General features: G+C 54.0%; 3 protein-coding genes across 3 annotated transcripts; 2 read left to right on the forward strand and 1 right to left on the reverse strand.

Annotated features, from left to right (window-relative positions):
* Positions 1-1,477: 1,477 nt before the first annotated feature.
* Positions 1,478-1,828, reverse strand: CPAR01_11045 (uncharacterized protein; the record flags this gene model as incomplete). The annotated part of the gene is made up of 1 exon (XM_060495304.1): positions 1,478-1,828. One exon carries the CDS (start codon positions 1,826-1,828, stop codon positions 1,478-1,480), a length of 351 nt encoding a protein of 116 aa, XP_060345652.1.
* A 465-nt stretch (positions 1,829-2,293) lies between these two features.
* CPAR01_11046 (uncharacterized protein) lies at positions 2,294-4,513 on the forward strand (the record flags this gene model as incomplete). The annotated part of the gene is made up of 2 exons (XM_060495305.1): positions 2,294-2,542; positions 3,395-4,513. The coding sequence occupies 2 exons, from the start codon at positions 2,294-2,296 to the stop codon at positions 4,511-4,513; spliced, it is 1,368 nt and encodes a 455-aa protein (XP_060345653.1).
* Positions 4,514-6,627: 2,114 nt separating this feature from the next.
* CPAR01_11047 (dynein heavy chain) lies at positions 6,628-19,796 on the forward strand (the record flags this gene model as incomplete). The annotated part of the gene is made up of 2 exons (XM_060495306.1): positions 6,628-19,296; positions 19,347-19,796. The coding sequence occupies 2 exons, from the start codon at positions 6,628-6,630 to the stop codon at positions 19,794-19,796; spliced, it is 13,119 nt and encodes a 4,372-aa protein (XP_060345654.1).
* Between the last annotated feature and the right edge of the window lie 1,764 nt (positions 19,797-21,560).

Below are 21,560 nucleotides of genomic sequence, written 5' to 3' on the forward strand. Positions count from 1 at the left end.
GCTTTTGGCATAGAGCTCATTCACCTCGGTGAGGTCGGTGTAGGCAATATGAAAACACGCCACTCTTTTGATAGCCCAGCCTTGGGCAGGGATCGGACCTGGTAGGTACATCGTTGGGACTGGCAGAGGTAGGACCCCCAGTAGAAAAGCACCGCGAAAAGCACAGACAGGCCACCCAGTTCACTCACTATCCGGTCTCGATTTTGTAACATTTGCGCAGGTGCCGGGGGTGGGTTGTAAGGCTGATTTGCGGGCTTCCAGGGGGAGCTTGGTGCTGTAGCGAGCCGTCGAAACCCCCGTAAATGCATGGGGTGCGGGACGGGATAGTGTTCTCGTAAGGGAGGTACGGATACCTTGGGTAGGATACCTAAGGTACGAGATGGGAGCTTCCTCTCTTATTTGTACCTTGCGTGGCCGTGAAGAAGGCAACAGCGTTTGTAGTCCGCTCTTTGATGGCCCGATGTAGAAGGCATGATATGCAGAACCTAAAAGTGTTCTTCTCGACTCGTACTCTTCAGAGATTCGGGGTTGTGGAAGGGGACCTGAACAGAGCAGTTGGAGGGGGCGTGGGCGTGTGGTCTGGTCGAGGTCCCCTGGAGCCCTGGGAGGAGCTTGTACCTGCAAAAAAAGGGGGTACAAGCGCAATCTGGATACCTGAGGTGTGCAGTGATGGTCCATCGAATACCTGGGTACCTTATGGGTGGCTTATCTAATCAGCCTTGCCTCTAAGGAGTGCGAATAGAAAAAAGCAAGTCCATCAAGTCGCGTCCAGCGCAGCGCAGCACGCCTCAGCTGTCAGATCAGAGAGGTGTCGAGCCAGCGCAAAATGACTTTTGGAGCCCTCAAGTGACACCTTTTCCCACCCACTCGGACACTCCCGCCATCTTGCGATTTTTCCAATCTCACGCCTCTGTTCGGGGACGTGGGTAAACGCCAGGAGCTGTCACCCTCCTCTTATTCCTACGTGCACCTGGATGCCGTAGTGGATGGAGTACCTGTAGGGAGTAGTCAAGATCAATCAATCTTTTGAGCCTCAATTGTAGATGTGCACCACTGTGGATTCCTCTCCCATCCCGCGTCTGCGCTTTGATCCGGCTGAACGCGCGCAAGTTCTTTAATCCGATATTCTGCTGCTCTCGTGTTCACCCTTGACGAAACACGTTGCCTTTCTGGCTCTGTTATTGTTTTTTTTTTTTTTTTTTTCCCTTTTCCCCTCTCTCTCACGCGCTGACGAGCGCCAGCACTGCCAGGCAGGCGGTTAAAAAAAGAAGTCGGCACAGCCAACAATGAGGAAGAAAAGGGGGGGCCGCTCTGTCCGTTCTTAATGACATCACCGCTGGGCTAATAGTCACGTGTTGTGTGCCACTCCAGCCAATGCCAGTTGGCCCAAAGCCTCCAAGGGGGGCAAAAGGGGGTGGGGTCTCCCCCTCAAGTCTTGACTCCTCAGGCTCCAGTCCCGATCCTAACCCTTCAGGCGTCAGGTCCTTCCCTTGACTTTGGCCGTCGCCGCCCCGTCCCTTTCGTCTCTTTGATGCGCGCCCGCCCAAAAAAAATAGTTCGGGTGCACCTTGAGGAAACTTGAGAAGGCCCGCGCCACAGAAAATTTCTCCCGGTCGCCTTTCAGCTTTACCTTAGGCTTCCCCTTCCCTGTCTCCCCCTCCTGGTCCTCACTGTTCTTTCCCATCGCCCTTTGGCTTTCTGTGTGCTTTGCTGCTGCTGCTGCCGCCAGTCCTTTTTGACTTGACACGGTCCTTGGTGTCAAGTCCCAAGTCCCAAGTCCAAGTCCACGTCCTCCCCCCCCCCCCCAATCCGCCCAGGTCTCTTCCATGTCCGCCGCCCTTCTCTTCCTCGCACACCACCCTTCACACCTCGCATGTTTGCTCTCCCCCTTCTTTTCTGTGCACACCTCCCAGAACCCACACACACTCCACGCCTCTCCCTCCCCCCAATCCCATTATCGACACCCCCAGACCACATTCAAGGGTTCGTTTGTTGCATCCTTTTGAGCATCTCTGGGATTCGGGTTACGATAGCGGAGGCTCAACGACTTTGAGCCAACGACTCCGACGTCCAAAGTCGAAACTCCACGCGACTCTCCATCCGTTGATTCTGACGATACCCTCGCCAGACACGTTCTCCCCCGAAGCCTCGCCTCGCCTCGGCGGGTGAACGACTCCCCCCTCACCCTCATACACACGCACACGTCCGACCTCACGCTCCTTCTTCTTCGCCCTCCTCGCCCTCCCTCCCTCATCTCCATCAAAGGCTTCGACCACCCTTCTCTCGGCACACAATGTCGAGTCTGGGGCAGTCGGGAAACAGCCATCCAGGCCTCGCCTTTCCCCAGCCGGGTAGCCTCCGACGAAGTCACGGCGGCCCAGGCGGCTTCCCGCCCCTGCAACACGCGAATCCTGCCCAAAAACCATCGCCAGGCCCTCATAACGCGTCCCCTTATCAACAACAAGCATACACGCCTCAGCAGCCGCCCCAGGCTCAATATCCTCATCACCTCTTCCAGACACCGACGCCCGTCAATGGCAACGTCAACGGAACCTCGCGTCCCCCGAGCCACGTCCCCAATGCCGCCGCCCTGGGAGCACGCCAGAGGGGGCCGCCCCAGAGGCAGCAGATGGGCCAAGGCGGGCCCAATCTGTTCCTCCCTCTAGGCAATCAGCATGGCCTCGGTCAGCAACAAGGACTCGGTCAACAACAGAGCTTGGGTCAACAGCAGGGCCTGGGAGGTCAACAAAGCCTCAGCCATCAACAGGCCCTCGGTCAGCAGCAAGGCTTGGGACAACACCAAGGTCTCGGTCAGCAGTCAGCCCTCAGCCAGCAAGGCCTCGGCCAACAGCAGGGCTTGAGCCATCAGCAGAGTCTGGGTCAACAGCAGGGACTCGGCCAGCAGCAAGGTCTGGGTCAGCATAATCAACACCAGCAGCACCAGCAGCAGCACCAGGCACATCAACAACACCAACAGCACCAGCAGCAACACCACCAGCAACAACATCAACAGCACCAACAGAGCCTGGGTCAACAGCAGACCCTAGCGCAGCAGCAACAGCAACACCAGCAAACTCTTAGCCAGCAACAAAAGCTGAGCCAGCAGCACAGTCTCCATCAGCAGCAGCAGCAACAGCAACAGCAACAGCAGGCGCAACAACAAGCCCAGCAGCAGGCCCAGCAACAAGCCCAACAGCAGGCTCAACAGCAAGCTCAGCAGCAGGCTCAGCAACAAGCCCAGCAACAGGCTCAGCAGCAGGCTCAACAACAGCAGCAGCAGCAGCAGCAGCAGCAGCAGCAGCAGCAGCAGATCAAGTCTGAGCCGATCGTGCCGCAGCATACCCCTCAAGCCCAGACTCTGTCACAGCCTACGCCTCCCACAGTTCAGCAGCAGCTGCCGCAGGTTACCCAGGTCCAGCAGGTGCCTCAGCAAGTCCAGCAAGTCCAGCAGGCCCAACAAGTGCCCCAGGCCTCTCCAGTCCAGCAGCAGGTTCAGCAGCCTGCCCAGGCCCGACCCGAGACGCCTGCCCAGGCTAGCGATCACCATGGGGAGAGTATGGAGGTCGATGCATCCCTGGCCGAGGGTGATGATTCCCTTGAGCCAAAGATGGTTGATGGGGCGCCATTCGTTCCTCGGACGCCAATGGGAGAGATGATGTCTGCTCCTCCCGAGGGAGGCAGCTTCCCAACCTTGGAGGCGGTGCATAAGAGCGTTCTCGCATACTGCACGTCAGTCGGTTACGCAATTGTCATTGGCCGCTCCAAGAAGACAGTTCCTGGGCTCAAAAAGGTTCTGTTCGTGTGTGACCGGGCAGGCAAGCCTCCGAGTCGCGTCAGCCCCGAATTCCGCAAGCGCAAGACGTCATCGCGTAAATGCGACTGCCAATTCGGCTTCTTTGCCATCGAGCAGCGGACCCAGTGGACGATTCGATACCGACCGGATCCTCAGCATCTGCAACACAACCACGGCCCTAGCGAAAGCCCGCTCCTCCACCCAGCAGCTCGCAAGCTAGACAGCAAGATGGTGGCCGCCGTCAAAGCTCTCAAGGAGAATGGTGAGCCGGCAAAGACAACACCACGAGAAAGAGCAGCCGCTGACTCTTCGACAGGGGTTAGTGTGAACGAGACACTGGAGATACTGCAAGGCGAAAATCCTCACGTTCCCCTCCTCCCTCGCGACATCTACAATGCCAGAGCGGCAATCAATCGCAACCCGCAAAAGGTGGCTACGGGATTGGCAGAGAACAGACCGGCTATATATAGCAAACCACACCCCACGGCAGAAGAGAGGATTCGGGCAGATCTCCGAAAGGAACTCGCCAAGGCACGCGAGGATTTTGACAAGTACAAGGAGGACAAACAAAAAGAGGTGGACGAGTTGAAGAAGAAGCTGGTGGAAAAGGACCAGATCATTGAAAGGTTTGAAATGTTCATCGACATTTGCAACCAACGGGTCATGGTTCAACGGGAGCGGCTCGGTGGCCCAGAAGGGTCTGGAAACAACGGCACGTAGTGTGCGGCCGTGGACGGATGGGATTTGGCAGAGGGTATCCTTGCATGATCGGGATCGGGAAACTGGTTTGAGAAGGGGTTTGTACGATGCTTTCCTTTCTGCATCGCGGAAGCATGGCCGTCGGTATGCCGAAAGTGCAAGGCAGGATGGAAACAGGTGTTTGAACGGGGCGGAGTCGATTATTGGTTGTGTTCTGAGGTCGGTCCCATTAGAGGCTGGGGTCATCAGGCAGTTTTTTGTCCTTTATTATTTTCTTTCTGTTTATCTGGAAGTCCGGGGTTGCATTGGGTGGGATTCAACCAGCAAACTATCGCGAACATGACTGAAGCAAGCATTCGACTTTTGACCATGTTACTTGATGCAACTTTACGTGACATTGACAGGCTGCGGGAAGTCGCGTCGGGAACGTCGAATATGTAGAGACGGAGACTCCGTAGGCCATACGGATATATGAAAGCCAGCTTGACGGCGGCAAGTAGCAATCAGAAGGAACGCGACATGGGATATCAATGCGGCAATGAACAGCATCTTGAGGTCAAATATCGAACAAAGTAAAGTGAAAGGCGAAGTAGTGGTAAGGTAGTGGGGCAAGGGCGCGCGCGGGCTGGGCGGGAAGCTGCAGCTCAAGCTCGAGCTATCCAGGGGTCGCTGCTAATTAAGAGGCGATTTTAAGAGTAATTTTGGATCCCAAGGATAGTGGGCGTGGGCGTTGGATGTGGCAGATTGGATGGCCATTTTCGTACTGGTAGCCATCCAAACGGACCAGGGGGTTCTAGTGATAGGTAGTCAGGTGATGGCGAGTTGTGAAGAGAACAGGAGCGGAAGACCATCTCATTTTTATCATGCTGCTCTCGATCTTTGAGGCAGAAGTGTTGATGGGTATTCTGTATTCCGTAGTTGTAGGCCAGGTACCTTTAGGTATTTAGACGCGTCGTTGGCTGCATTACCTAAGACATGCGCATGTGAAGAAAGAACAGCTGTTGTTTCTGAGGTACAGATATGCAAGCCCACCAGTGAAGGGGAAGGGAGGGGCTTGTTGCTGCTGCTGCTGCTGCTGCTGCTGACTGTTTCCTGTCCCGAAATGTAGACATGCACAGGGAGGGGACCCTGATGCAGATTTATGCCTGGTGTCAGTGGTGCAGGTGAAATGTACAGACGGGACGTGTCCTGGCCAGCGTGTCTGGGCTCCTCTTATTCCCCTTTGGCAGCATGCATTGCCAGCACAGGAGCGAAAAAAAAAAAAAAAAAAAAAGAGAATTTGGTCGCGGTAGATCGGAGCTTTGATTCGGCAGACTCAGAGGATACAGCCAATCACAAGACTCCCATAGTCCCGGGTGGATACTCCGGGCAGTCTACGTACAGTCTACGTACCTGAGCTTGAGTGGCCAGCAAACCTCCTGACACATGCTGTCGCGACAAGGGTCCTGCCTGGTCGCGTTAAAACTCGCAGACATTGGATCTCAGGGAAAGGAAAGGACCACCGCCCTGGAGCAATGTACCTTTTCCCGCCGTTTCCTGTGTAATTGTACACAACTCGCGGGAATGCTCCATTGCACTTGCACAAGAAGTTCCCAAACGAACGTGAAAGTGGAACCCGTGGACAAGTCAACCCGTCCGGGGACTCTCCAGTAATTCGTCTGGAAAGTCAACATTGCTTTGCAGAAGACCGGGCACCTCACCTCCGACCTACCTACCTTATTACATAGTTGCATTTCGTAGACTCATCCCACGACAACCCCCGGAATCTGCGCTGCGCATCAAACCCGCTGCCGCAAATAACCACCCACTACCAGACGACGACAACGGGACGACGAGCACATCTCGGTTCCTAAACGCGATAATCACTTCCTCGTTCCACTCAAGGATACCACAACTCTCCTTTAGCATCTTCCATTCTCTCGCTTCTCTTCGTTTCGCTCCCCGGCTCATCACGACTCGTCCAACTCGCGGCCGACAGTCATCGCCCCTGAGGTTGCCCTTTTTTGACCCGACAGACACACTGTCCGCTCACCTACGTTACCGTCTATTCGTCGTACCCACGATGATGCCGACCTCGACCTTGTAAATATCGTCCTTCTTCGTCCGAAACCACATACCACATACCCCGAGCCGCCATGGAGGTGGCCTCCACCCCGATCCCGGGCGCGAACGGCGTCGCCTCGCCCACCGCCGAATCCTCGATCGATCCGACCCGCGTTCTCGACCACATTGCTCTGGTCTGCCAGATAGCTCTCGGAGCGACCAACGAGGACCTCGAAAGCCCCGGGAGCTTGCTTCACAAGCACCGCTACTCTGATACTGTCCAGCGCTGCACCCGCTTCGCTACCGATACCCCGAACGCCCTATACATTCAGAAAGACATCTTGCCCGTATCCACGATACAGAATGGAACCGACGACTCAAGTTCGTTCAACCCGCGCGAGGCAGAACCCTCTCCGACTTGCATAGGCACCGCTAACCGCTTGAGTGTAGAGTCTCCATCCTACACATACTCCCTGACGACCGAGATCTCTTCGTCTCCCACGACCGTGTCATGCCTCGTGCTGCTCAAGCAGCGCCCTGGCCCGATCGACCCCTCGCTGCCGCTCACTTCTCAGATACTCTTGACTAATCTCCCAGGCCCTGCGACCTTGAATGCCACCGCCGGCGAGCAAGGCCCCTCTACTTCGCCCTTCGAAATCCTGCACTCTTATGTTCATAATGCGCTGGCGCCATACTTTGATGCCAACACCCGGAGCCAAATCACCAATGGCGCCAGGGGCAGGGCGGATGTGGACTCCAAGACTGGAATTCCTGTCACCAAGAAGAGATGGAACGACTTGGAGTTGAGCTTGCTTCATCTCCAGCAGAATGTCGAAATTCCCGAGGTCTCCCTCATGTTCCATACAATGGTACAAAACGCGCTGGAAGAGGCCGATTCGCGACACTCGAAACCCACACTCGATCTCATCCCGGGCACCGTGCTCTCCGACAGTACCTTCCTCAACAGCTTGCAGAATAATGTGAACAGCTGGATCAAGTCGATTCAGGTCATTACGAGGATGACCAGGGACCCCGCCGACAGCGCTAAAGACTTTAAGTTCACGGCCAGTCAAGAGGTCAACTTTTGGCTGTCGATGGAGTCTGCATTGGAGGGCATCGAAGGACAGCTCCGTAGCGAGGGAGTCCTCCTGACTCTTGAGATTCTCAAGCACGCCAAGCGTTTCCAGGCGACTGTCAGTTTCACGGCCGATACCGGCTTGAAGGAGGCCATGGAAAAGGTGCAAAAGTACAACCAGCTCATGCGAGACTTTCCGCTCGACGAACTGCTTTCCGCCACCTATCTGTCCAAGGTCAAGGACGCTATCGTGCAGATCTTTGGCCACCTGAACAGGAAGCTCAGAATCTGCCCTTACCCCATTCGGAGAGCCCTCCCTTTGGTCGAAGCTATTTCTGGAGACTTGGACGAGGTGCTGCACCGACTTTTGCCCGGTACCGAGCTTGTCAACCTCGACTACACTGAATTCAAGGCCATTATGAAGGCAAGCGACGACATCTTCACTACATGGGATGAAAGCATCAAGGAGTTTACCAATGTCGCGCGTGAGGTAACGCGTAGGAGAAACGAGAAGTTCATTCCCATCAAGGTCAACCCGAAGCATGCCGAGCTTCAAGGCCGTCTCAAGTACGTCAGCACCTTTCGCGACAACCACGAGCAGCTGCAGCGGACCATTGTCAATGTTCTCGGTCCCAAGGCTACTGTGAGCGGCTTGACAGAAACGACCAATACCAACGGCGTAGTCGTTGTTGAAGAGATGGGCGATGTTGACGCCGTCGAAGAAGTCAAGCAGGCCTGGGAGGCGTTGAAGAACGTCGACCTCTTGGATGTTTCCCCTGAGGGCACCGAGAGATGGGCCAAGGCTGAGAACATGTACAATGAGCGGACTTCCCGGGTTGAAAACTCCATCATTGCGCGCCTGAGAGACCGCCTGGCGACGGCAAAGAACGCCAACGAGATGTTCCGCGTCTTCTCCAAGTTCAACGCTCTTTTCGTGCGCCCAAAAATTCGTGGTGCTATTGCCGAGTACCAGAACCAGTTGATGGAGCACGTGAAACAAGCCATCCACGGCCTTCACGAGCGCTTCAAGCAACAGTATGGCCACTCTGAGGCTCACGCCATGGCTCAGTTGCGTGATCTGCCGCCTGTTTCTGGTGCCATTATCTGGGCGCGACAAATTGAGCATCAGCTCGACAACTACATGAAGAAGGTCGAGGACGTGCTGGGTTCCGAGTGGGCCATCCACGCCGAAGGTCAGAAGCTGCAGAGCGAGAGCAATCTCTTCCGAAAGAAGCTGGACACGCAGACCATCTACAAGGCTTGGCTCGACGATGTTCAGCGCCGCCAAATCTCTATTTCTGGTTTCCTTTTTGATATTCGTCGCCAGCGATCGACGGGCAACAGCTACGAACTCATGGTCAATTTTGATCCTCAGGTCATCACCCTCTTCAAAGAGACACGTAACCTCATGTGGCAAAACTATGCTGTTCCTCATTCAATCAACAATGTGTCCAAGGATGCCAAGCGTGTCTACCCTTTCGCAGTCAGTCTCATGGAGAGCGTTCGTACCTTTTCGCAGACCATGCGTCAAATCTCCGAGATGGGCGAGGAAGCCGTGCTTGTGTATGGATACAGGAACGACGTCTATGCTCTGGTGTCCAGAGGTGTTCCTCTTCGATGGGAGTCATTTGTCAACTCTCACGAGATCTTCTTCTCCACCAAGAACAACGCTACCTTGCCCAACGTATCCGAATTTGGGCTTTCCAAGCCATCCGAGAGCAAGCACAGCCTTTTCATTCGAGAGTTTGCCGCGGCCGTGTCCTTGCTCCAGGCCAAGACCGCTTCACTGGCGTCAATCCACGCGACCGTGGAGAAGGCGCTTATTGAGCTCAACACTTGCCCCTACGAGGCCAGCGCCTTCACTTCACGTCTAGAGACCATCCAGACTGCCGTCGATCAGCTTAACTTGGAGCAGTACGTCAACTTGCCGTACTGGGTCGACATGATGAACCAAAAGCTCAAGGAGGTGCTTCTTACTCGTCTGCAAGACGCCATCCTGGCTTGGATTAATGCCTTTGAGGACGACTATCTCGACGATGGGCGCCGTAAACAAGTGACTGAGAATGGCGAAGAGGCTGTACAAGAAGGACCTACAATAAAGCGTCTGGTTCTCGAGCTGTCCATGCGGAATCAAGTGATCTACTTGGACCCTCCACTGGAATACTCCCGCTCGAGCTGGTTCGTTCAACTCCACGAGTGGCTCGGAATCGTCTGCAATCTCAAGAAGATCAAAGCCACGCGATACCAAATGACTTTGACGACTACCACATTGGACGAACCGCACTTTGACGACCTTCCCAGCGATTGCACCGACTTACTCAGCCGCGTATACGTGTCTGTCGAGAAGAAATTACAGGAGATCGGCTCTTACGTCGACAAGTGGCTGCAGTTCCAGTCCCTCTGGGATCTTCAGTCAGAACAGGTTTACGAGGCTCTCGGAGACCAGCTTGCGAGATGGTTGCAGTTGCTCCAGGAGATCAGAAAGACGCGCCAGACCTTTGACACGCAAGAAGTCAGCCGGCAGTTCGGCCATATCACGATTGACTACGATCAGGTTCAGACAAAGGTCAATGCCAAGTACGACCAATGGCAGCACGAGATCTTGATGAAGTTCGCCAGCAGACTCGGAAACCGTATGCGTGAGGTCCACGCCGAGATTGAAAAGGCTCGTCGCGATCTCGAGAGCCAGGGCCTCGATGCATCTTCGACTGCACAAGCCGTGCAATTTATTACTGTTGTGCAGGCTTGCAGACGTAATGTCAAGCTCTGGGCTCCTGAAATCGACATGTTCAGACAGGGCCAGTCTACCCTCGTGCGCCAGCGCTACCAATTCCCCAACGACTGGCTTCATATCGAGCAGATTGACAGCTCGTGGGAGTCTCTTACTGAGATTTTGGAAAAGAAGTCCAAGATCGTCCAGGACCAGACTGACGCCCTGCGATCCAAGATCATTGCCGAGGACAAGATTGTCAACGACAGGATTGCCGAGGTCGCAGTGCAATGGAACGACGAGAAGCCCGTCTCTGGCACCACTCAGCCTGATGTTGCCACCGCAACGTTGAAGACGTTCGAGACCAAAATCTCTAAGCTGCAGTCCGATTTTGAAATGGTGGCCAAGGCAAAAGAGGCTCTCGATATTCCTACATCCGCGGACACCTCTCTCGGTACGATTTTGGAAGAAGTCCAGGACTTCCAGTCCGTTTGGTCCAACCTGTCCACCATTTGGGCGAGTCTCAACGAGACGCGAGAGGTCTTGTGGACTGCTGTCCAACCCAGAAAGATTCGGTCCAAGATTGACGACCTTATCAAGAGCACCAAGGAGATGCCTAGTCGCATGAGACAATATGCCGCCTTTGAGCACGTGCAGACTATCCTTCGCAGTCTGCTCAAGGTTAACACCATTCTTTCTGACCTCAAGTCCGAGGCCATTCGAGACCGCCACTGGACCAAGATTTACAAGCAGATCAAGCCTGGCAAGCGATACTCACCAGTGTCGATGACTCTTGGCGATGTTTGGGACCTCAATCTCGTCGCTACCGAGGTCATTGTCAGGGACATCATTGCTCAGGCGCAGGGTGAGATGGCCCTGGAGGAGTTCCTGAAGCAAGTCCGCGAGACGTGGTCTAACTATGGGCTGGAGCTCGTCAACTACCAGAACAAGTGCCGTCTCATTCGCGGTTGGGACGATCTGTTCGCCAAGTGCAGCGAAAACCTGAACTCATTGCAAGCCATGAAGCACTCGCCTTACTATAAGGAGTTCGAGGAGGAGGCGTCCTCCTGGGAAGACAAGCTCAACAGAGTGCATGTCCTCTTTGACGTCTGGATCGATGTTCAGCGTCAGTGGGTCTACCTTGAGGGTGTCTTCACTGGCAATGCCGACATCAAGCATCTTTTGCCAGTAGAGTCCTCGAGGTTCCAGAACATCAACAGCGAGTTTTCTGCTGTCATGAAGAAGGTCTACAAGCAGCCTTACGTACTCGATGTCTTGACTATTCCCAACGTCCAGAAGTCTCTCGAGAGATTGGCTGAACTCCTCAACAAGATCCAAAAGGCTCTTGGTGAATACCTTGAGAAGGAGCGTGTCTCTTTCCCTAGATTCTACTTCGTTGGTGACGAAGATCTCCTCGAGATGATCGGTAACAGCAACGACACCCTGCGTATCGCGAAGCACTTCAAGAAGATGTTTGCTGGTCTGTCCGGACTGATTATGGACGATGAGACTATCATCTCTGGCTTCACTTCGAAGGAGGGCGAGGCTGTGCGTCTCAAGAAAGAGATCTCCCTCGCCAAAACGCCCAAGATCAACGACTGGTTGGCTCTCCTGGAGAGTGGTATGAAGAACACGCTGGCTGAGCTCCTCGCGGAGGCTGTCGAGCAGTATACTCCAATCTTTGAATCCGAGAAGATCGACAAGGAGGCGATGGATGCGTTCATGGAAGCCTTTCCCAGTCAGATTGTCGTTCTGGCAACACAAGTCGTCTGGACCACATCCGTCGAAAAGTCTCTCGTTGACGGAGGAAAGTCACTGCAATCTCTCTACGAGCTCGAGGTGCAAGTGCTTCGCCTCCTCGCCGATACCGTTCTGGGTGATCTTGAGGTCATTCAGCGCAAGAAGTGCGAACAGCTCATCACCGAATGTGTGCACCAGCGCGACGCCATCGAGAAACTCATCAGCCTCAACGCAACCTCGCCTGCTCACTACTGGTGGCTTCTCCAGATGCGCTACGTCTACACTCCCGAAGGCGACTTCCCCAATCGCCTGCAGGTGAAGATGGCCAATGCCAAGCTCAGCTACGGCTTCGAGTATCTGGGAGTTCCGGAACGCCTTGTCAGAACACCTCTTACAGACCGATGCTTCCTAACTCTCACACAAGCCCTCGAGCAAAGACTGGGTGGGTCTCCCTACGGTCCAGCCGGAACGGGTAAGACGGAATCAGTCAAGGCCCTTGGTCTCCAGCTTGGTCGTTTCACTTTGGTCTTCTGCTGTGACGACACTTTCGATTTCCAGGCCATGGGCCGTATTTTCCTCGGTATTTGCCAGGTCGGAGCTTGGGGATGTTTCGACGAGTTTAACCGTCTCGAGGAGAGAATTCTATCCGCTGTCTCGCAGCAAATCCAAAACATTCAGCTTGGCCTGAAGAAGGGAGCCGAAGACGACAAGGCCCAGACCGAACTGGTTGGGCGCCAGCTCCATGTCAACGCCAACACTGGTATCTTCATCACCATGAACCCGGGCTATGCTGGCCGTTCCAACCTTCCCGACAACTTGAAGAAGTTGTTCCGCAGCGTTGCCATGTCTAAGCCTGACAAGGAGCTTATTGCCGAAGTCATGCTGTACTCTCAAGGTTTCAACCAGGCCAAGCAGTTGTCAAAGCACACGGTTCCTTTCTTCGACCAGTGCGCCGCGAGACTTTCCAAGCAAGCTCACTACGACTTTGGTCTTCGTGCTCTGAAGAGTGTTCTCGTCAGCTCCGGAGGTCTTAAGCGTGCAAGGCTTGTAGAGAGTGATGGCAGCATTGGCGCTGAGGAGGTTGTTGAGCCCGAAATTATCGTGCAGAGCATCCGCGAAACTATCGCCCCTAAACTTATCAAGAGCGATGTGGAGATCCTTGGCGAGGTCGAAGAGGACTGCTTCCCTGGCGTCAAGTACGTACCGGCCAACTTGCAGGCCCTCGAGGACGCCATCAGAACGCTCGCAGACGAGAGAAAGCTAGTGGTCAACGACACCTGGATGACAAAGGTTCTTCAACTCTACCAGATTCAGAAGATCCACCATGGTGTGATGATGGTTGGTAACTCCGGCACCGGCAAGTCTGCTGCATGGACTCTTCTGCTCGACGCTCTCCAGAAGGTCGAGGGTGTCGAGGGCGTGCAGCACGTCATTGACTCCAAGGTCATGTCCAAGGAGGCTCTTTACGGAAACCTCGACTCTACCACGCGTGAGTGGACGGATGGTCTGTTCACTAGCATTCTGCGAAAGATTGTGGACAATCTCAGAGGCGAGGACTCTAAGCGCCACTGGATCGTCTTCGACGGTGACGTTGACCCCGAATGGGTTGAGAATTTGAACAGTGTGTTGGACGACAACAAACTTCTCACCCTTCCCAACGGTGAGCGTCTCAACCTACCCGCCAACGTCCGCATCATGTTCGAGGTGGAGACGTTGAAGTATGCCACCCTCGCCACGGTCAGTCGTTGCGGTATGGTCTGGTTCAGCGAGGACACCGTTACGCCAATGATGATGCTTGAGCACTACCTCGGCACGCTCCGCTCCAAGCCCTTCGAGGACCTGGACGAAGACAGCGTCGCAGCTGGACAGAGCCCTGCCAAGGCCCTGGCCGTTCAGTCTCAAGTCGCCGATTTGCTCAACGCCTATCTCTCCGGGGAGGACTTCCTCACAGCTGCTCTCAAGGAAGCCGAGAGCTACAACCACATTATGGACTTCACTGTCGCTCGCGTTCTCAACACACTGTTCTCGCTCTTGAACAAGGCAGTCCGCGACATGATTGAGTACAACGCTCAGCACTCTGACTTCCCCCTAGACCCTGAGCAGGTTGAAGCCTATATTGCCAAGAAGCTGCTCCTCGCTTTAGTTTGGGCCCTCACTGGTGACTGCCCTCTCAACGACCGCAAAGCGTTTGGAGATGCCGTTGGCGGACTGGCCAGTTTCGGCAACCCGCCTCTTGATGGTAGCAGCTCGCTCATCGATTTCGACGTGTCTCTTCCGCAGGCCGAGTGGACGCCGTGGCAGAACCAGGTGCCGACCATTGAAGTCAATACTCACTCCGTCACTCAGACAGACGTGGTCATTCCTACTCTTGATACAGTGCGTCATGAGGATGTTCTCTATTCTTGGTTGGCTGAGCATAAGCCGCTGCTCCTTTGCGGTCCTCCCGGTTCCGGTAAGACGATGACGCTCTTCAGCGCTCTTCGCAAGCTTCCCAACATGGAGGTTGTTGGCCTCAACTTCTCCAGCGCGACTACTCCCGACCTTCTTATCAAGACCTTTGAGCAATACTGCGAGTACAAGAAGACGTTGAACGGAGTCATGCTTTCGCCTACACAGATTGGTAGATGGTTGGTCATCTTCTGTGATGAAATCAACTTGCCTGCCCCCGACAAGTACGGAACACAGAGAGCCATTTCCTTCTTGCGCCAGCTCGTTGAGCACAATGGTTTCTGGAGAACCTCGGACAAGTCTTGGGTCACTCTCGACCGTATCCAGTTTGTCGGTGCCTGTAACCCTCCGACGGACGCTGGTCGTACACCATTGGGTGCCAGATTCCTTCGCCATGCTCCTCTCATCATGGTCGACTATCCTGGAGAGCTTTCCTTGCTCCAGATTTACGGCACCTTCAATTCGGCTGTTCTCAAGATTATCCCATCCCTCCGTGGCTACTCTGAGCCACTCACGCAGGCTATGGTCAAGTTGTATCTTGAGTCGCAACAGCGGTTCACGCCCAAGATTCAGCCTCACTATGTCTACAGTCCTCGTGAACTCACTAGATGGGTGCGCGGTATCTACGAAGCCATCAGGCCTCTGGAGACGTTGTCCATTGAGGGACTTGTCCGTATCTGGGCGCACGAAGCTCTCCGCCTCTTCCAAGATCGTCTCGTCGCTGAGGACGAGCGCCAATGGACCGATGACGCAGTCCGACGCATTGCTCTTGATCTATTCCCTACTATCGATGATCAAAAGGCACTTGGTGGTCCCATCCTCTTCTCCAACTGGCTGTCGAAGAATTACGTACCAGTCGACCGAGAGCAGCTTCGAGACTTTGTCAAGGCCAGACTCAAGACGTTCTGTGAGGAAGAGGTTGACGTACCCCTCATTCTCTTCAATGATGTCTTGGAACACGTGCTCCGCATTGATCGTGTCTTCAGACAACCCCAGGGCCATCTTATCCTCATCGGTGTGAGTGGTAGTGGAAAGACCACGCTCTCGCGCTTTGTGGCCTGGATGAACGGTCTCAAGGTCTTCCAAATCAAGGTCCACGGCAAGTACTCTGCCGAAGACTTTGACGACGATCTACGCGATGTTCTCAGGCGCTGCGGTTGCAAGGGCGAGAAGATCTGCTTCATCATGGACGAAGCCAACGTTCTGGACTCGGGTTTCCTCGAAAGAATGAATACTCTGCTCGCCAACGCCGAGGTTCCCGGTCTATTCGAGGGAGACGAGTTCGCCGCGCTCATGACAGCTTGCAAGGAGGGTGCTCAACGACAAAACCTGCACCTCGACTCGCCTGAGGAGCTGTACAAGTGGTTCACGCAACAGATTGTCAAGAATTTGCATGTTGTGTTCACCATGAACCCGCCAGAGGGTGGTCTGGGATCCAAGGCTGCTACCAGTCCTGCCTTGTTCAACCGTTGCGTTCTCAACTGGTTCGGAGACTGGTCCGATCAGGCTCTCTTCCAAGTCGGTCATGAGCTCACCCAGTCCATGGACCTTGATCGACCCAACTTCCAGGCGCCTGATACTATCCCCGTGGCGTACCGCGCCCTCAGCCTTCCCCCTACGCATCGCGAGACCATTGTTAACTCCATGGTCTACATCCACTACTCCCTCCAGAGGTTCAACACCAAGCTCTTCAAGCAGCAAGGCAAGGTCACCTTCCTTACCCCCAGACACTTCTTGGATTTCGTTGCGCAGTATGTCAAGCTTTACAACGAGAAGCGCGAGGATCTGGAGGAGCAGCAGCGCCATCTCAATGTTGGTCTCGAGAAGCTTAGAGACACTGTCGACAAGGTTCGCGATCTGAGGGTCAGCCTTGCCGAGAAGAAGTCTCAGCTCGAGAAGAAGGACGCCGAGGCCAACGAGAAGCTGCAGCGTATGGTTGCAGACCAGAGAGAGGCTGAACAGAGAAAGAACACCTCGTTGGAGATTCAGGTCGCACTCGAGAAACAAGAAGCTGAGGTGGCCTCGCGAAGGACGGTTGTGCTGGAAGACCTCGCCAAGGCTGAACCCGCCGTTGAAGAGGCCAAGGCCAGTGTTAGCAACATCAAGCGTCAACATCTTACCGAAGTCCGGTCCATGGGTAACCCGCCCCAGGGTGTCAGATTGGCCCTCGAATCCGTCTGTGCCCTGCTCGGTCACAAGGTCAACGACTGGCGAACGATCCAAGGTATTATCCGTCGCGATGACTTCATTGCCAGCATTGTCAACTTTGACAATGAACGCCAAATGACCAAGGCTCTGCGTACCAAGATGCGCAATGACTTCTTGTCGATCCCTGAATTCACTTTCGACAAAGTCAACCGTGCCAGTAAGGCCTGTGGTCCTCTGGTACAATGGGTCGAGGCACAGGTCTTGTACTCTGAGATTCTCGATCGTGTTGGTCCTCTGAGGGACGAAGTCGATGCGCTCGAGGAGACCGCTCTGCAAACCAAGGCCGAGGCCAAGGCTGTGGAGAACACCATCAATACCCTCGAGTCTAGCATCGCCCAGTACAAGACGGAGTATGCTGCGCTCATTAGCGAGACGCAAGCCATCAAGTCTGAGATGTCAAAGGTCCAGTTTAAGGTCGACAGAAGTGTCAAGTTACTCGACAGTCTTTCGTCTGAGAGAGTCCGTTGGGAGGAGGGCAGCAAGTCTTTCGAGACCCAGATCAGCACGCTCGTTGGCGATGTCCTCGTCGCGGCAGCCTTCCTCGCTTACAGTGGTCTTTACGATCAAACTTTCCGAAAGTCCATGATGGATGACTGGTTGCACCAGCTGCAGCTGTCCGGTGTGCTATACAAGCAACATAACCCAGTCACCGAGTACCTGTCGACTGCTGATGAGCGTCTCAGCTGGCAGGAGAACAGTCTGCCGGTTGACGATCTGTGCACGGAGAACGCCATCGTCCTCAAGCGATTCAACCGCTACCCTCTCATCATCGATCCTTCCGGCAGAGTCACCGAATTCTTGCAGAAGGAGAGCAAGGACCGTCGCTTGACAGTCACCAGTTTCTTGGATGACTCGTTCACCAAGCAATTGGAGAGCTCCCTCCGTTTCGGCAACCCTATCCTCATCCAGGATGCCGAATACCTCGATCCCATCCTCAACCACGTCCTCAACAAGGAATACCAGAAGACTGGTGGTCGTGTCCTTATCCAGCTTGGAAAGCAGCAGATCGATTTCTCGCCATCCTTCAAGATCTATCTGTCGACCCGCGACCCGTCGGCCACCTTTGCTCCTGATATCTGCTCCCGAACCACATTTGTCAATTTCACGGTCACCCAGAGCAGTCTCCAGACCCAGTCCCTTAATGACGTACTGAAGTCTGAGAGACCAGATGTCGACGAGCGGCGATCCAACCTTATTAAGCTGCAGGGAGAGTTCAAGATTCATCTGCGACAGTTGGAGAAGCGTCTTTTGCAAGCTCTTAACGAGTCCCGCGGAAATATTCTCGATGACGACAACGTCATTGAGACCCTGGAGACATTGAAGACGGAGGCTGCGGAAATTTCTGACAAGATGAGCAACACCGAAGGCGTCATGGCAGAAGTCGAAGAGATTACCCAGCAGTACAGCATCATTGCCCGCTCTTGCAGCACTGTGTTTGCTGTGCTGGAGCAGCTCCACTACCTCAACCACTTTTACCAGTTCTCGCTCCAGTACTTCCTCGACATCTTCCACTCTGTCCTGCATGGTAACAAGAATCTCGCCAACGAGATGAACCACAACATTCGGCGAGACATCATTGTCAAGGATCTGTTCATCACCGCCTTCAAGCGGACTGCGCTCGGCCTGCTCCAAAAGGACCGGATCACGCTGGCCATGCTGCTTGCGCAAGCTTCGCCCTACAAGATGGACAAGACGCTGATCGACATCATCCTTGATGATCGCGTGGAAGGCAAGGATCTTTCTACCGACAAGGATGCCAAGGAGGAGGCTTTTACCCGAGCTGGCCGCATGAGCGTGCTCAAGGACAAGCTTGACGCTGTTTCGTCTGCCGACTGGGACAAATTCCTGACTGAGGAGCTTGCCGAGAACTTTGTTCCTCAGATCTGGGACGACAGCACGGAGGCCTTTGACCAGGCTCTACAATCTCTGCTCCTCGTCAAGCTGTTCCGTCTCGATCGCTTCGTCCCCGCTGCCGAGCGATTTGTCACTCTGGTCTTTGGCTCCGACACTTTTGACGTCGTCGAGGATCTCAAGGAGACTGTTAGCCAGGTTCCCGCCACTAGACCGATTTCTCTGGTCTCCAGCCCTGGTTTCGATGCCAGTTACAAGGTGGACAACCTCGTTGAGAGGCTTCGCGTCAAATGCACCAACATTGCTATGGGTTCCAACGAGGGCCTCGCGAGTGCCGACAAGGCCATCAACAACGCCGCGCAGTTGGGCAACTGGGTCTTGGTCAAGAACGTGCATCTCGCGCCTACATGGCTGCAGAGTCTCGAGAAGCGCATGGAGTCGCTCAACCCCCACTCCGAGTTCCGCCTCTTCCTGTCAATGGAGTCGAGTCCCAAGATCCCCGTCAACTTGCTGCGCGCCTCCAGAGTTCTCATGTACGAGCAGCCCGCCGGTGTGCGCGCCAACATGAAGGACTCCATGTCTTCCTTGTCTACGAGAGGTGCCAAGGCACCCGTGGAGCGCACGCGATTGTATCTGCTTCTTGCCTTCTTGCATGCAGTCGTGCAAGAGCGTCTGCGCTACGCTCCAAGCTTGGGATGGAAGGGCTTCTGGGAATTCAATGACAGTGACGTAAGTCTTATATCGAAGTGAACATGGAATGCATAAGCTAACCTGCTCAGTACGAATGCTCGGCATTCATCATTGACACCTGGATCGAAAACGCTGCCGGCACCCGTACGAACATTGCACCTCAGAGCATCCCTTGGGAGATGATCCGCTACCTCGTCACGGAAACCTACGGTGGCAAGATTGATAACGAGGGAGATTTCAAGCAGCTGAACCAGCTGGTGCACTCGTTCTTGACGCCATCTGCCTACGACGTCGGACACAAGCTCGTTGAGGGCACAGAGAACCAAGAGGGCAGCCTCGTTGTGCCGTCGGGTACCTCTCTGTCGGACTTTATGGCCTGGATCCACAAGCTGCCGGAGCGCGAGCCGCCTACGTACCTTGGCCTGCCCGCCAACGCAGAGAAGCTGCTCCTGGTCGGTCTTGGACGCAGCCTTATTGGTAACTTGAAGAAGGTCACGGAGTTATTGGAGGAAGGGGAGCAGCTCATGGTTGAGACCTAGTGAGCTGATGCCTGTGAGAGCGAGGGTGGATGAATAGAGGACATTGACAATTCCCTGATGGTAGGGGTTGCTTCCTTTTCTTTTGTGTCAAGAGAGAATTGGTAGAGGCCGTCTTGATTGCGAGTTGTCAAGAGTGTGTGGCATCATTGCCGACTTTTCCTTGCTCGAGAAGAAGTACCCGGCGTGGTAGTGGGCGTGGAAATCATTGAAAGGAGTGGATTACTTTGTTGTTGCAGATACTACTTATACACTGATACCCTAAATTTCAGATTGTTTTCCTCTTATTTTGGGCGGTGTTGTTGTATGACATGCCGTGATGACTTGGTGATAAAATGGGTAGAGACTTCAGTTTTGGTTGGCATTGATGAGTTTGCACACTGAAGACGCGATTGCCTGACCTGTCGTTGTTCGCTCCTTAATTGAGCCTGATTGAATGACGGGTTGCAGTCTTTGCAAAGAGCTTTGGGGATATCAGTAGAGGTGCGCGAAGCTCAAGTCGCGTCGAGATAAAGTGACCAACTACCCTTGATGCGAAGAGAAGAGGGTGTAAGGTAGTGATTGATGCATGCGCGGATCCCTCGGAATACGACACGACTAAAGGGGTAAAGATTATATAAGACAAGGAATACCGTTGTGAATGACAAAGAAGGTAAACTTGATTGGAAAGGTGTTCTAAGAAGAAACCAAAAAAAAAAGACAAAAGATTGATTACTCGTAATCTGTGTTCAGATTACCGACGACCAACCTGGGACTCGAACCCAGAATCTTCGGATGAGTTTGTATTCCTCATAGGAATCCGACGCCTTAGCCATTAGGCCAGCCGGCCTGCCAGGATCTTATTTTCTGTTGAAGCGAGGGGCGGAAGTCGGGGCCTATGTTTCGTGTCGTCCAATGAGGTAGGGTGGGCGTGCCGCTGTATGGGCTTGCGGTTTAGTGGAGTGTCCTGTCCTGTGAGTCCGCTGTGCGCGCGGGTTCGGCTTGGGCGGGGGGCCTGTTGTGGTGGGTGGGCTCAGAGAGGTGGAGCTTTTTGGTGTCCTTGTGTGTTGCTGGTGGGGTTGACCTGCTTTTTGGTTGTTGTTGTAGGGGTATGGAGGTTCGTGTGGTTCAAAAGGAAGAGGAAGAGGAAGAGGAAGAAGAAGAAGAAGAAGAAGAAGAAGAAGAAGAAGAAGAAGAAGAAGAAGAAGAAGAAGAAGAAGAAGAAGAAGAAGAAGAAGAAGAAGAAGAAGAAGAAGAAGAAGAAGAAGAAGAAGAAGAAGAAAATAAAAAAAACCCTACCTGAGCGCCCTGCGCGGACGTGAAAGGAAGAAAAGGAAAAGAGAAGATGTGACATGTGGTAAGGTAGTGTGCGGCGGGCTTAAGTGGCTTCCTCAAGGCTGTTTGACATGAGGTGGTGGGGAAGAGGAATTGCGCGGGTAGGCACATGGACGAGCCGGCACATATTCATACTCGTATTCCAAAGTGTGGACATAACAACCACATCCCATATTTTTGGGAAGGGGGTATCGTAACTTGATTGCATGCATACCCATGTGACAGCGCTCCAGTAAAGGAAACAGACAATTGGGGAAACGAGTTGGACTCGTCGATCGAGCAAGGCGAGAGCAAAAGTGGCAAGCGACCGCCTTGGGTCTTGATATTTACAATGTCATAGAACGAGAGCCTACAATACAGAATTACCTACACCTACATCGAGTCCCATGACATAGCCTTCTACAAATACACATTTTGCCATCTCTCTATCTAGGGAATCTCCTCATAGCCCCT

This window comes from Colletotrichum paranaense, assembly GCF_030867605.1.
Source record: "Colletotrichum paranaense strain IMI 384185 chromosome Unknown Scaffold_9.1, whole genome shotgun sequence".
Classification (NCBI taxonomy): Eukaryota; Fungi; Ascomycota; class Sordariomycetes; order Glomerellales; family Glomerellaceae; genus Colletotrichum; species Colletotrichum paranaense.